Raw genomic sequence first — 12525 nt, forward strand, 5'->3', positions numbered from 1 at the left:
AGGGTCTGGGGAACCATGGCCATGGAATTTCGATAATAGTTAAGCTTATTTACTGCATTTCTACACAATTTAAAACTCTAAAATGCAATTTGGAGAAAAGCAAAAACAAATTGACATCATCTTGTTGCTGTAGCTTCAAAAGGGACTTAAAGGAGCAATTAGGGTTGAGTGCCTGGGTCAAGGGCACATGAAGTAGACATGGAGGATGGGAAGCCTGATCTGCTGCTGGTGAAAGAGGAAACAATAGAAGACTGACCAGAGAGTATTGATCTGCTGAGTGGACTAAAGATGGGAGGAGCAAGGTAAGGGAGACATACAGGACTCGGCCAGTTAATTAGGTACACCCATCTAGTACCGGGACGGACCCCCTTTTGCCTCCAGAATAGCCTGAATTCTTCGGAGCGAGGATTCTACAAGTTGGAAACGTTCCACGTGGATGTTGGTCCATGCTGACGCGATGGCATCGCGCAGCTGTTGCAGACTGGCCGGCATTACACCACCGCTACCAGCCTGTACCGTTGACACCAGGAAAGATGGGTCCATGGACTCATACTGCTTGTACCAAATCCTGACTCTGCCATCAGCATGAAGCAACAGGAACCAGGATTTGTCAGACCAGGCAATGTTTTTCCCTCCTCCAGTGTTGGTGATGGTGTGCCCACTGGAGCATCATCTTGTTTTTAACAGATAGGAGTGGAACCCGGTGCTGCAATAGCCACTCTGTGACAAGGATCGCCGAGTTATGCGTTGTGAGATGTCGTTCTGCACACCACTGCTGTACTGCGCTGTTATTTGTGGCCCGCCTGTTGCTTGCACGATTCTTGCCACCTGGGTGGCCATCTTGGATTTCCAGACTCAGACGAGTGCAGCCAAGAGCCCAGGGGACGGCATCACCGAACAGACCAGAACTGGAGGTCAGTGGATGGGACAGCATCCTCAACTCTGGGCTAGGGTACAACACTGTTAACCACAATCAGAAACAGACAGTCAAACACAAAACACCCAAACTTAGTCTCCATGACAACAGACTGGTAGAGACCATGGCCAGCCCGCCTTCTATAGGTTCTATCAATTGGAACATGGACCCTGCGACAACACAGACACTCCCTGGCCTTCGTCCTCTTCACACTCTCCTTATGTTAAACCAGACCTCAGACAATGCCAGTGCCTCAACAGCAAATGGCTACACAAGCCCATTTGTAAATGACAGTAGTAGAGAAAGAATTAGTAAAGGTGGCAGCGCCAAAGAGAAATGACTCCTGTGTTCATTCTGTGGGAAAAACTTCAGTTTCCCCAAACAGGTGGAGATCCACCAGAGGATGCACACGATGGAAAAACCATTCGGTTGCCACTTGTGCCCGGACAGTTTCTCCCACTCGTCCAGTCTGAAGAGGCACCAGAAGGTCCACACAGGACAGAAACCCTACAGCTGACCCCGGTGTGAGAAGAGGTTCTAAATATACACATGAAAATCCACACGGGAGAGGCCGTTGCCTGTACCCACTGTTGGAAGAGGTTCTCAGAGAAGATCAACCTCAGGATACACCAGTAAAAAATGCACACGGCCCATGTATAGAGTATAGTGACGTAATGTAGTACTAGTTAGTTAGTAGTTAATTCTGTTGGTTTAGGATGTAGTAGGGAACTGGATGAGGTGAACTGAGGAAAGAATGAGTATGATGAGGCAGAGTAGATGACATGGTGATGGTTGGTGTGATGGTGTCTGTAAAGGTTTAATACAAAATTGACTCTGTGCTGACTGACATGGTTATTTATGTATCATTGCAGGGACTGAGCTCTGACGAATCAGAACCCTAGATCACTGTTCCGTTCCGGAACACTAGAGATCGCTTTTGTTCCCGGTTCTGTTTCGTTCTTTTCCGGTTTTCGGTTCTGTTCCCTGAACTGGTTCCAAACCTCTTGAGAATGTTTTGGCATTCAGGTCCAAAAAGTCACTTTCTGAGCACTTCTACATTGGGCAAATATGTATGGAAGGTTTCATTTCAATCAAAAAGGGTGCTGTCAAAAAGGGATTGAATTCAAATAGATATACCCAGAGGCTCCAATCAGGGATCCAGTCTGCAGCCCAGACCCTTCTCTTCACGGTCAGTGGAGGGAGGAAGCTGATAGAGATAGTCCCTCCTGATACTATGATATTAACACCACAGTATCCATAATGAACAGAGCAGGTCACTCTGGGCTTCAGGATTCACAGAGAGTGGTGGGAGACTTAACAGGAAGTCTGTCTTCTCCTTCAGGATCTCATCTAATGCCTGGTGAATGGGTTCATACAAAGACTGGGCCTGGACCTGGTTCTAGCCTTCCTCAGCTACCTCAGAGTTACTCAACCAATACAGACAGGGTCAGGATGGGCGTTCACCACAAGAGATACCTAGCCTATAACACATCACACACTCCCAATAACACCCAAACAATGGCTAGAGGTCAAGGAGGGAGCTCAACGACTAACCACCTGAGGGTGGTGGATCCTGCTTCTACCACCTCTGGTGTCATTTGGTCACAACATGGGAGGGCGAGTATTAGGACGGACACCGATAAGCCGAAAGCCTGCCACATGCGTGGGAAGCGCTTCACTGATGAGAACTATATGAAGAAGCACCAGACCGTTCACACCAAGGAGAAGCCCTTCAAGTGCAAACTATGTTACAAGAGCTTCTCTTTCCTGAGTAACCTTATCAGACATAGGAGTGTCCACAATGGGGAGAAATCGTAGCAGTGTGGCTTGAGATGTACGCAGGGGATGTCTGGGAACCATTCTTTAGCTGACATATTATAGTTATCATGTGAAGTGTCTTGGGTTAAGAGGGTAATTAACCACACACCCCTTATTAACCCTTTGTTAAATTGTCATTTGAAACAGGCTTGTAAATACCTGTTTTTAGAGAGACAATAAACCTAGGCTAGAACAAGGACAGTTTAATATTTACCTTACTGAGGTGTAGATGGAATAAAGTCATTATTTTCTACTATATTATTGCTAACACACTGTTCTTTTTAAAACAAGTCTGCTCTCATCTTTAAAGATAGTGATCTTAGGAGATTTGATGTGTAAGTAATAGATGGGTTGGTTGTTTAGCAACAAAACCGACACATGCACAATAATGGAGCAAAACAGATAGGTATATTTTGTCTCCAATGTTTATTGAAAACATAAATACATTTGTACAATGTGCACTTGTCGTATCTCAAATACATTGTTGCAGTTGTTGGTTAACCAACAGCTCCAGAATCACAACAACAGGCTGATTTTTGCCCCTTGGAAACGCGCAGCTTTCGTGACTGCATGAGCTACCATCTATATGCAGCACAGTAAATCAAAGAACAGCGCGTGTAACTCTCATTTAACCACACCCTTTGAGCTATGACGCCAACCAATAAGATCACTTCTCTTCAGTTTAAACGGAAGTGAACAGTGACCATAAACATTTTCCACGTTAGCGTTTTTTTGTTGTTGTTATTTCGACGTTTATTTAAACCATGTAACTCCAAATATGACTAATTTAGCGGCACAGCATCACATACTTTTCCCAGGTAGTGTTTAGTTCGTGTTGGAGACAGGACTTGGTTGATAGATGTTATCTAGCTGCTAACGTTAGCTAACAATGGCTAACTGTATGGTTTTTCACACTCAAATAACTTCCATCATGGAGGTGCTAGCGAATGCAGCCGTGGCAGAGATCTGTAAACTATTAGACGACGACTATGCAGTGTTTCGTTTGGAAATAACTCAAAGCCAGAAAGAAAACACGGCATTGCGGAGGAAACTACAGCTACTGGAACTGAAGGTGTCACGGGAGCGCGCAGAGAGGACAATGCGAGAGCGCGTCCCCGGCAGTCGTCCCAGTAGTGTCAAGATCCTCGACCGATACAGAGGAATGGCAAGAGGTACATTTTTCAGAGGGCCTAGCTGCGGGGCTTGTCGCTCCCTTCCCCTCTGCGCATTTGTGACTTACGATGTGTTAACCAATATTGTGTCTTGGTCAGTTTTTGGATAATTCCCCTGATTAATTAACTATCTTGCACAAAGACACTCATATTCTAACGACTTTCTTGATTTACTACATTTCCTGTTATTTACTAATTGAAAACAATATGATGCATGGAACATAAATCTATAAGTAGTATATCAAGAAGTTATACAAAGTGTTACCTTACATCCTTGCCAATTCTAGACAATGTCAATGGTGTACAATATAGTGTTGAGCATTGACAGTAGCAAACCTAAACACCTCTTTTCCCCCAATCACACTCTCTCGGGTGAAGGACATCTCACTGGAGGCCACAGCAGCTTTGTTAAGCCAGCGGGACGCAATAGATGGAGAGATGACCAATCAATCACTGTTGATGAGGGGAGTGGAACCTCAACCCAGCACGTTATCGTGATAGAGGTTAGTGTAATAGTGTTGCATAAAAAGATTCCAGTTATTTGTAAATCAAATGTGGGCCGTTTATTTCAGAAAGGCTTCCATCAGCTATTCACTTGCTTACATGTACATCCTAATTTATCTGCCATAGGGAGGCTTGTGAGACTTCCCTGCAACATTGTTATCCAATTAAACTCATGTGCCGGTAATAACCTCCTCTTGTCAGCCTGCAGATGCAGAGACTGCAGGTCCTAGAGTCAAGCTGGAGAAGGCTGAAGGACAGGAGGACCCACGGCACAGCAGAAACATCCAGACTGGAGCGGTTGGAGTGTCCCCTATAGCTACGGAGGACTCCACCCCAGCACCGCCTAGGACCCAACGCAGCATCACGGAGGTCAGTGGAATGCCGAACGCCGTCTTCAAGTCAGAGACAGACAAGGAGACTTTAACACACAGGCTCTTACATACAGGATCTGACTCAGAGAGGCTGGGGCCACTGGGCTGTCCTCCTGCTCCCGGCTCAGAGTACTTTCCGGTATTTCACCAGAGCCAGGTTCATTCCCGTGGAGATGGTGATGGTGACACCTTAGACACTGGTGGTGATGATCCGTCTTGTTCTTACACTACAGAGATGGACCCTGGCAACATGCTCTTGTCTTTAGAGACACAGACGGATCTGTCTAGAGGGGACTGGAACCGGCACAGTAGTAGTGTATACTCTGAAGTGTGCCTAGATAAGAAAGGAGGGGTTATAGTCGTAGATGAAGTGGATGGAGATGTTCCTCTGACATGGAATGCAGACCAGACTCACTTAGGAGAAGGACACTCACAAGGCAGAGATTTCTTAGATTATAAGGAAAGCTTAGAGACAAATCCAAATGTCGCCACCCACTCCCCTTTACACGCGTTCAGGGATCGCAACCCAGCGTCCACATCAATGGGGTCTTCGAATTCCCACAGCCGTGTACTTTTCGATCAGCTATTGAATTCAAAGGACCAAAGGGCCCAGGCTCAGGGAGGGGGAGGAACATCAGGTAATAGTAAAGAGAAACCTTTCCTCTGCATGTTCTGTAACAAAGGCTTCAGCTGCCTCCAGAAGGTAGAGATCCACCAGAGGGTCCACACAGGGGTGAAACCCTTCAGCTGTACCCAGTGTCACATGCGCTTTGCCCAGGCTGGCAACCTAAAGATCCACCAGAGGGTCCACACAGGGGTGAAACCCTTCAGCTGTACCCAGTGTCATATGCACTTCTCTCATTCGTCCAGCCTGAAGAGGCACCAGAGGATCCACACAGGAGTGAAATCCTTCAGCTGCCCCCCAGTGTGAAAATAGGTTTTCCCACCAGCACCAGCTGAAGATGCACCTGAAGGTCCACAAGGGAGATAGGCTGTTTGCGTGTACGCACTGCGGGAAGAGGTTTTCAGAGAGGAGCTACCTCAGTATACACCAGCTGAAAAACCATTCCACTCTATACCTGAAGTCAAAGATTAATTTTAATTTCATTGTCAGCGCAAAAGGTCCACAGATGCCTTTGTAATAACAAAAGTAACACATTTCAGTGATGAATATTCCTGGGTAGAATATTGCATTCAGCCATTGTGTCATATGCGGCATATATAAACATATACAGTGCCAGTCAAAAGTTTGGACACACCTACTCATTAAAGGTTTATTTATTTTTACTATTCTCTACATTGTAGAATAATAGTGAAGACATCAAAACTATGAAATAACACATGGAATCATGTAGTAACCAAAAAAGTGTTAAACAAATCAAAATAGATTTGAGATTCTTCAAAGTAGCCACCCTTTGCCTTGACAGCTTTGCACACTCTTGGCATTCTCTCAACCAGCTTCATGAGGAATGCTTGAAGGAGTTCCCATATATGCTGAGCATTGCTTTTCCTTCACTCTGTGGTCCAACTCATCCTAAACCATCTCAATTGGGTTGAGGTTGGGTGATTGTGGAGGCTTGGCGGGACTATCATATCATAGGATTTCACTCCATCGTGGATCCTCTGGTGCCTCTTCAGGCTGGACGAATGACACAGCACTCATCTCTCATTCTTGGTCAAATAGCCCTTACACAGCCTTGAGGTGTGTTTTGGGTCATTGTCCTGTTGAAAAATAAATGATAGTCCCACCAAGCCCAAACCAGATGGGATGGCATATCGCTGCAGAATGCTGTGGTAGCCATGCTGGTTAAGTGTGCCTTGAATTCTAAATAAATCATTGACAGTGCCACCAGCAAAGCACCATCACACCTCCTCCTCCATGCTTCACGGTGGGAACCACACAAGCGGATTTCATCCGTTCACCTACTCTGCATCTCACAAAGACACGGCAGTTGGAAAGAAAAATCTAAAATTTGGACTCAGACCAAAGGACAGATTTACACCGGTCTAATGTCCATTGCTCGTGCTTCTTCTTCTTATTGGTGTCCTTTAGTAGTGGTTTCTTTGCAGCAATTCGACCATGAAGGCCTGATTCATGCAGTCCTCTGAACAGTTGATGTTGAGATGTATCTGTTACTTGAACTCTGAAGCATTTATTTGGGCTGCAATCTAAGGTGCAGTTAACTCTAATGAACTTATCCTCTGCAGCAGAGGTAACTCTGGGTCTTCCTTTGCTGTGGCAGTCCTCATGAGAGCCAGTTTCATCATAGTGCTTGATGGTTTTTGCGAAAACCATCAAGCACTAGTTATTGAAATTTTCCAGATTGATTGACCTTTGTCTTTCAAGTAATAATGGACTGTCATTTCTCTTTGCTTATTTGAGCTGTTCTTGCCATAATATGGACTTGTTTTTTTTACCAAATATACCCTCCCCTACCTTGTCACAACAACTGATTGGCTTAAACGCATAAAGAAAAATTCCACAAATTAACTTTTAAGAAGGCACACCTGTTAATTGAAATGCAGGTGACTACCTCATGAAGCTGGTTGAGAGAATGCCAAGAGTGTGCAGAGCTCTCATCAAGGCAAAGGGTGGCTACTTTGAAGAATGTCAAATAAAAAATATATTTTGATATGTTTAACACTTCATTTAAGATACTCTTTGAAGAGATTGGGTTTCAGAAATGTTCAGAAGATGGGCAGGGACTCTGGTGTCCTAGCTTCAGGGGGAAGCTGGTTCTTTCATTGGGGTGCCAGGACAGAAATGAGCTTTGATTGGGCTGAGCGGGAGCTGATCCCTCGTAGGTGTGGGACGGCCTAGAGACAAGACGTGGCAGAACAGTGGTCAGGTTGGGATGTAGGGTTTGAGCAGTTCCCCTTGCTGCTCCATAGGCAAGCACCCTAGTCTTAGTGGATGCGAGTTTCGACTGGATGCCACTGGAGGAGCGGGGTGACATTGGAGAACTTGGGAAGGTTGAACACAGGCGGGCTACAGTGTACTGGATAAGTTGCAGGGGTTTGATGGCACAAGCAGGGAGCCCAGCCAACAGAGTTGCAGTAGTCATGACGGGAGATGGATGACAAGAGCCTGGATTAGGACCTGCGCCGTATGAGGAAGGGTCGTACTCTACGGATGTTGTAGAGCATGAACCTGCAGCAGCGAGTCACTGCTTTGCAGAGAATGGCAGGGTGTTGTCCATGGTCACACCAAGGTTCTTTGCACTCTAGGAGGACAATGTGGTGTTGTCAACCGGGATGGAGAGGTCTTGGAGCGGGCAGGCCTTCCCTTGGAGGAAGAGCGGCTCCTTGTTGAGCTTGGTGCTGCGCCGACATTAAGCTGAGATGTCTGCCAGGCACCAAGAGAGACGTGTATTTGTAGTTTTTATATTGTGTATTTAACACTTATGTTTAATAAAGACAAAATGGGACTTTTCATTCTAAGACTTTCATTGAGACTCTCTTTGGTATACATCACATCTGATCTCACCCTATTCTGCATACATCCAACAGCGCTTTATAACCAATATACACTAAATATACCTACACACACACACACACACACACACACTAACAAACACCTACTGTAAACATAAATAGTTTAAGGTTTGTCTAATTTTGACTTATCGTAGCTGACTCATATTTACCCACATCATATTTATGTCCACCATGATGGGTTTAACAACAATGAAGTCATTCTTTAACTACAGTAAATGACTCAAATGTAGTGGAGATGGGTAGGCACTCCATGTTGAAAGTGTGTTTTAGCTCTATGTGTGTGTGTGAGTGTGTCTATCACCTGTCTCTTCCAGGAGGATGAGGGTCCAGAGGTGCTGCTGGTGAAGGAGGGGTGTGAGGAGGGTCTGGCGAACACCTCCTCCTGAACCCACAGAGGAACCAGCTGAGCAGCACTGAGGTGAGCCCACTGAACTACTGTCTGAATGGTATTAGGTCAGGGCCCGTATCCACCAAGCCTCTGAGTGCTGATCTAGGATCAGTTTAGCCTTTTAGATCATAATGAATATAATAGGCTAGTGGCAAGCCACCCACATGTTTTAGATAGTAGTTCTACCTACATACAAACAACATTAGGATATCTTAATGCATCTAACAAATATAGACCTGTAAACACAGAGATACAATAGATGGAAATGTCAACTATGAATATGTATGATGAATGTAAGCTTTACTTTTTGGTAGCTGATTAATAGACTTTCCAAGTCATATGTGCTCTCATTCAGTGCTGTATGGTCCTGCCTGACAAAAAGACATAGTTATGTTGTTTTTTTAAATGTTTGGGCTATTGTAATTTGCTCAAAACAAGTGGTCTCAGATATCGGAATTAGATTTTTTTGGGGTGCGAGGTTGCTTGAAGGATTTTGTATCTTTAGCTCCTAGTCTTGTAATTAAGTCAAGCCACCAAAGATTATCTTTGGGGCCTCCATGGATTTAGCCTCAAATCCAATATGGTGTCCAAAATCCAATATGGCTGCCATAATACCATTTGCATATAAATTGCCCTGGTTTATTTTGTATTGTGTTATCTTGTCTTTAAAAGGGTTTCATAGGGCTGTTAGTATACAGTTGAAGTCAGAAGTTTACATACACCTTAGCCAAATACATTTCAACTCAGTTTCACAATTCCTGACATTTAATCCTCATAAAAAATCCCTGTCTTAGGTCAGTTAGGATCACCACTTTATTTTAAGAATGTGAAATGTCAGAATAATAGTAGAGAGAATTATTTCAGCTTTTATTTCTTTCATCACATTCCGAGTGGGTCAGAAGTTTATACACTCAATTAGTATTTGGTAGCACTGCCTTTAAATTGTTGAACTTGGGTCAAACGTGTCGGGTAGCCTTCATCAAGCTTCCCACAATAAGTTGGATGGATTTTGGCCCAGAGCTGGTGTAACTGAGTCAGGTTTGTAGGCCTCTTTGCTCGCACACGCTTTCAGTTCTGCCCAGACATTTTGTATGGGATTGAGGTCAAGGCTTTGATGGCCACTCCAATACCTTGACTTTGTTGTCCTTAAGCCATTTTGCCACAACTTTGGAAGTATGCTTGGGGACATTGTCCATTTGGAAGACCCAGTTGCAACCAAGCTTTAACTTCCTGACTGATTTCATGAGATGTTGCTTCAATATATTCACATAATTTTCCAGCCTCATGATGCCATCTATTTTGTGAAGTGCACCAGTCCCTCCTGCAGCAAAGCACCCCCACAACATGACGCTGGCACCCCCGTGCTTCACGGTTGGGATGGTGTTTTTCGGCTTGCAAGCGTCCCCCTTTCTCCTCCAAACATAATGATGGTCATTATGGCCAAACAGTTCTATTTTTGTTTCATCAAACCAGAGGACATTTCTCCAAAAAGTACGATCTTTGTCCCCATATGCAGTTGCAAACCGTAGTCTGGCTTTTTTATGGCAGTTCTGGTGCAGTGGCTTCTTCCTTGGTGAGCGGCCTTTCAGGTTCTGCCGATATAGGACTCATTTTACTGTGGATATAGATTATTTTGTACCCGTTTCCTCCAGCATCTTCACAAGGTCCTTTGTTGCTGTTCTGAGATTGGTGCGAAATGTGCAAATCAAAGTACATTAATCTCTAGGAGACAGAACGTGTCTCCTTCCTGAGCGGTATGACGGCTGTGTGGTCCCATGGTGTTTATACTTGCGTACTATTGTTTGTACAGATGAACGTGGTACCTTCAGGCTGAACCAGACTTGGAGGTCTACAATTTTTTTTATCTTCTGAGGTCTAAGCTGATTTCTTTTGATTTTCCCATGATGTCAAGCAAAGAGGCACCTAGTTTGATGGTAGACCTTGTAATACATCCACAGGTACACCTCCAATTGGGTCAAATGATGTCAATTAGGGAATTTTTACTAGGATTAATTGTCAGGAATTGTGAAAAACTGAGTTTAAATGTATTTGGCTAAGGTGTATGTAAACTACCGACTTCAACTGTAAATAAGGTATTTCTGTTTTTGTCTAAACCTGTTTTCACTTTGTCATTATGCGGTATTGTGTGTAGATTAAAGAGGGGGGGGGGGAAATCATTAAATCCATTTTAGAATAAGGCTGTAACGTAACAAATTGTGGAAAAAGGGAGTCTGAATACTTTCCGGATGCACCGTATTTACTGTTCTACAAGCCAGTTCTATTCATATACTGTCTATACGCACCATTCACATATTTATTTATATTCCTGGGTTATGCTTAAGGTTAGTAGTGTGGTTAAGGTTAATAGGTTTAAATCCGATTTTAAGAACAGAAATTGTAAAAATAGGCAGGGTTTATGATTTTGACTGGTAAGTAGTGACGAACATAACGGGAGATTTAATGTGCAATGTAATAAACAGTACTGTATTTCAAAGAACAGCATGCATAACTTTTTATTTAGCCACACCCTTTGAGCAATGAGGCCAACCCATAAGATCCTTTCTCTTCAGTGTAAAAGGAGTTGGGTGCAGTTGAATCAGTGAAGGTAACCTGTAGTGAACTTGTGATATTTGTTTGTGTTTCTTCTGACCAGAGGGAGCAGGCACTCCGTGTCACGCAACTTGGGTCAAGATCAGTTTCTTGCTTTGCTCTTAGGAAGAGGGCATCATAGAAAGGAGTGATTTTCTGGGGTAGCGTTAAGTGTGGCGCTGGAGCAATTGAAGTTTTAGATTCCGGGTGTTTGTGACGCCCGCCATTTGGTGCGTCACAGACCCGGTGGGGAGGGTGGTGAAAGAGGAGTCACTGTCAGTCCTTTTTTGAGTTTTGACTCAGTCTCTACCCGGCAGTCATGTTAGGATATATCAGTTATCCTGTTAGAGCTTTTGTGCCAAATCCACTGCATTGTTTCAGGTGCCAAATCCACTGCATTGTTTTAGGTGCAGCAGTGTGTAGGAGGGAGATTCCAAGTTGTGGGAAGTGTGCAGGAGGGCATGGGACAGTGGATTGTGTAGTTGTGTGTTAACTGTAGGGGTGCCCATCTTGCTGGGGTTTGGATGTGTCTGGTGCAAAATAGGCAAATTGAAGTGGCCAGAATCAGACTAATGCAGAGGGTGTAGTATGCTGAGGCAGTGAAAAAAATGGAAGAGGATGGATCACGGGTGAGGGTCCTGAGAGGATCCCAGTGGGTAATCGAGTTGTACCAGTACAGAGGGATAGGGTAACGAGTGAGTTATGCTTCAGTAAGGTTGGCTTCTTAGCGATGGTTATCAACTGTACCACAGAAATGGAAAGTAAATCACAGAAAATGGATGTGGTGGCAGCTGCAGAGATGCATTTGGGTATAAGATTTGACTTCATAAGAGTTTTACTGGGTGTGATGAGGGGTGGTGTCCTGTCCTCCCAGTCCGTTGGTATGGTGCAGGAGACAATAGGGTAAAAGTAGTGGAATGGGGTAATGGGTTTTTAATGAGTGTAGGTGTCTACGGCTATATGTAACTTTCTTAGAGGACCAGGACTAAGTAAGATAATTTTATGTAGGTAGGCTGTGATTGGCCTGACACTCCAGAACTGTAGATGGCGGTGTATGCACCTACAATTTGGATACGATACGCCAACCAAATTCCAAAGACTAAGTAAACGGAAGTAAACATGGTCAAGAACAATTTTCACGTTTGTGTTTTTGTCATTTAGACATTTTAACAACCATGGAATTCAAAATATGACGAATTTAACTGCACAGCACTAAACATATACCCCAGATAATATTTCATTCGCTTTGGCGACAGAACTTGGATGATAGAT

The 12525-nt window shown here is 44.2% G+C and overlaps 1 protein-coding gene across 1 annotated transcript in view; it reads left to right on the forward strand.

Moving 5' to 3' along the window:
- Nucleotides 1-3753: 3753 nt before the first annotated feature.
- LOC115201841 (uncharacterized) overlaps nucleotides 3754-12525 on the forward strand; it is a 107628-nt gene continuing 98856 nt past the window's right edge. Inside the window, exons 1-2 of the mRNA XM_029765703.1 lie at nucleotides 3754-3906; nucleotides 4285-4409. Of these exons, the coding sequence (XP_029621563.1) occupies nucleotides 3834-3906; nucleotides 4285-4409 (198 nt within the window). The 5' untranslated portion in view covers nucleotides 3754-3833. The remainder of the gene's footprint in view (nucleotides 3907-4284; nucleotides 4410-12525) is intronic.

The sequence above is a fragment of the Salmo trutta genome, chromosome 11 (genome assembly GCF_901001165.1).
Source record: "Salmo trutta chromosome 11, fSalTru1.1, whole genome shotgun sequence".
NCBI lineage: Eukaryota > Metazoa > Chordata > Actinopteri > Salmoniformes > Salmonidae > Salmo > Salmo trutta.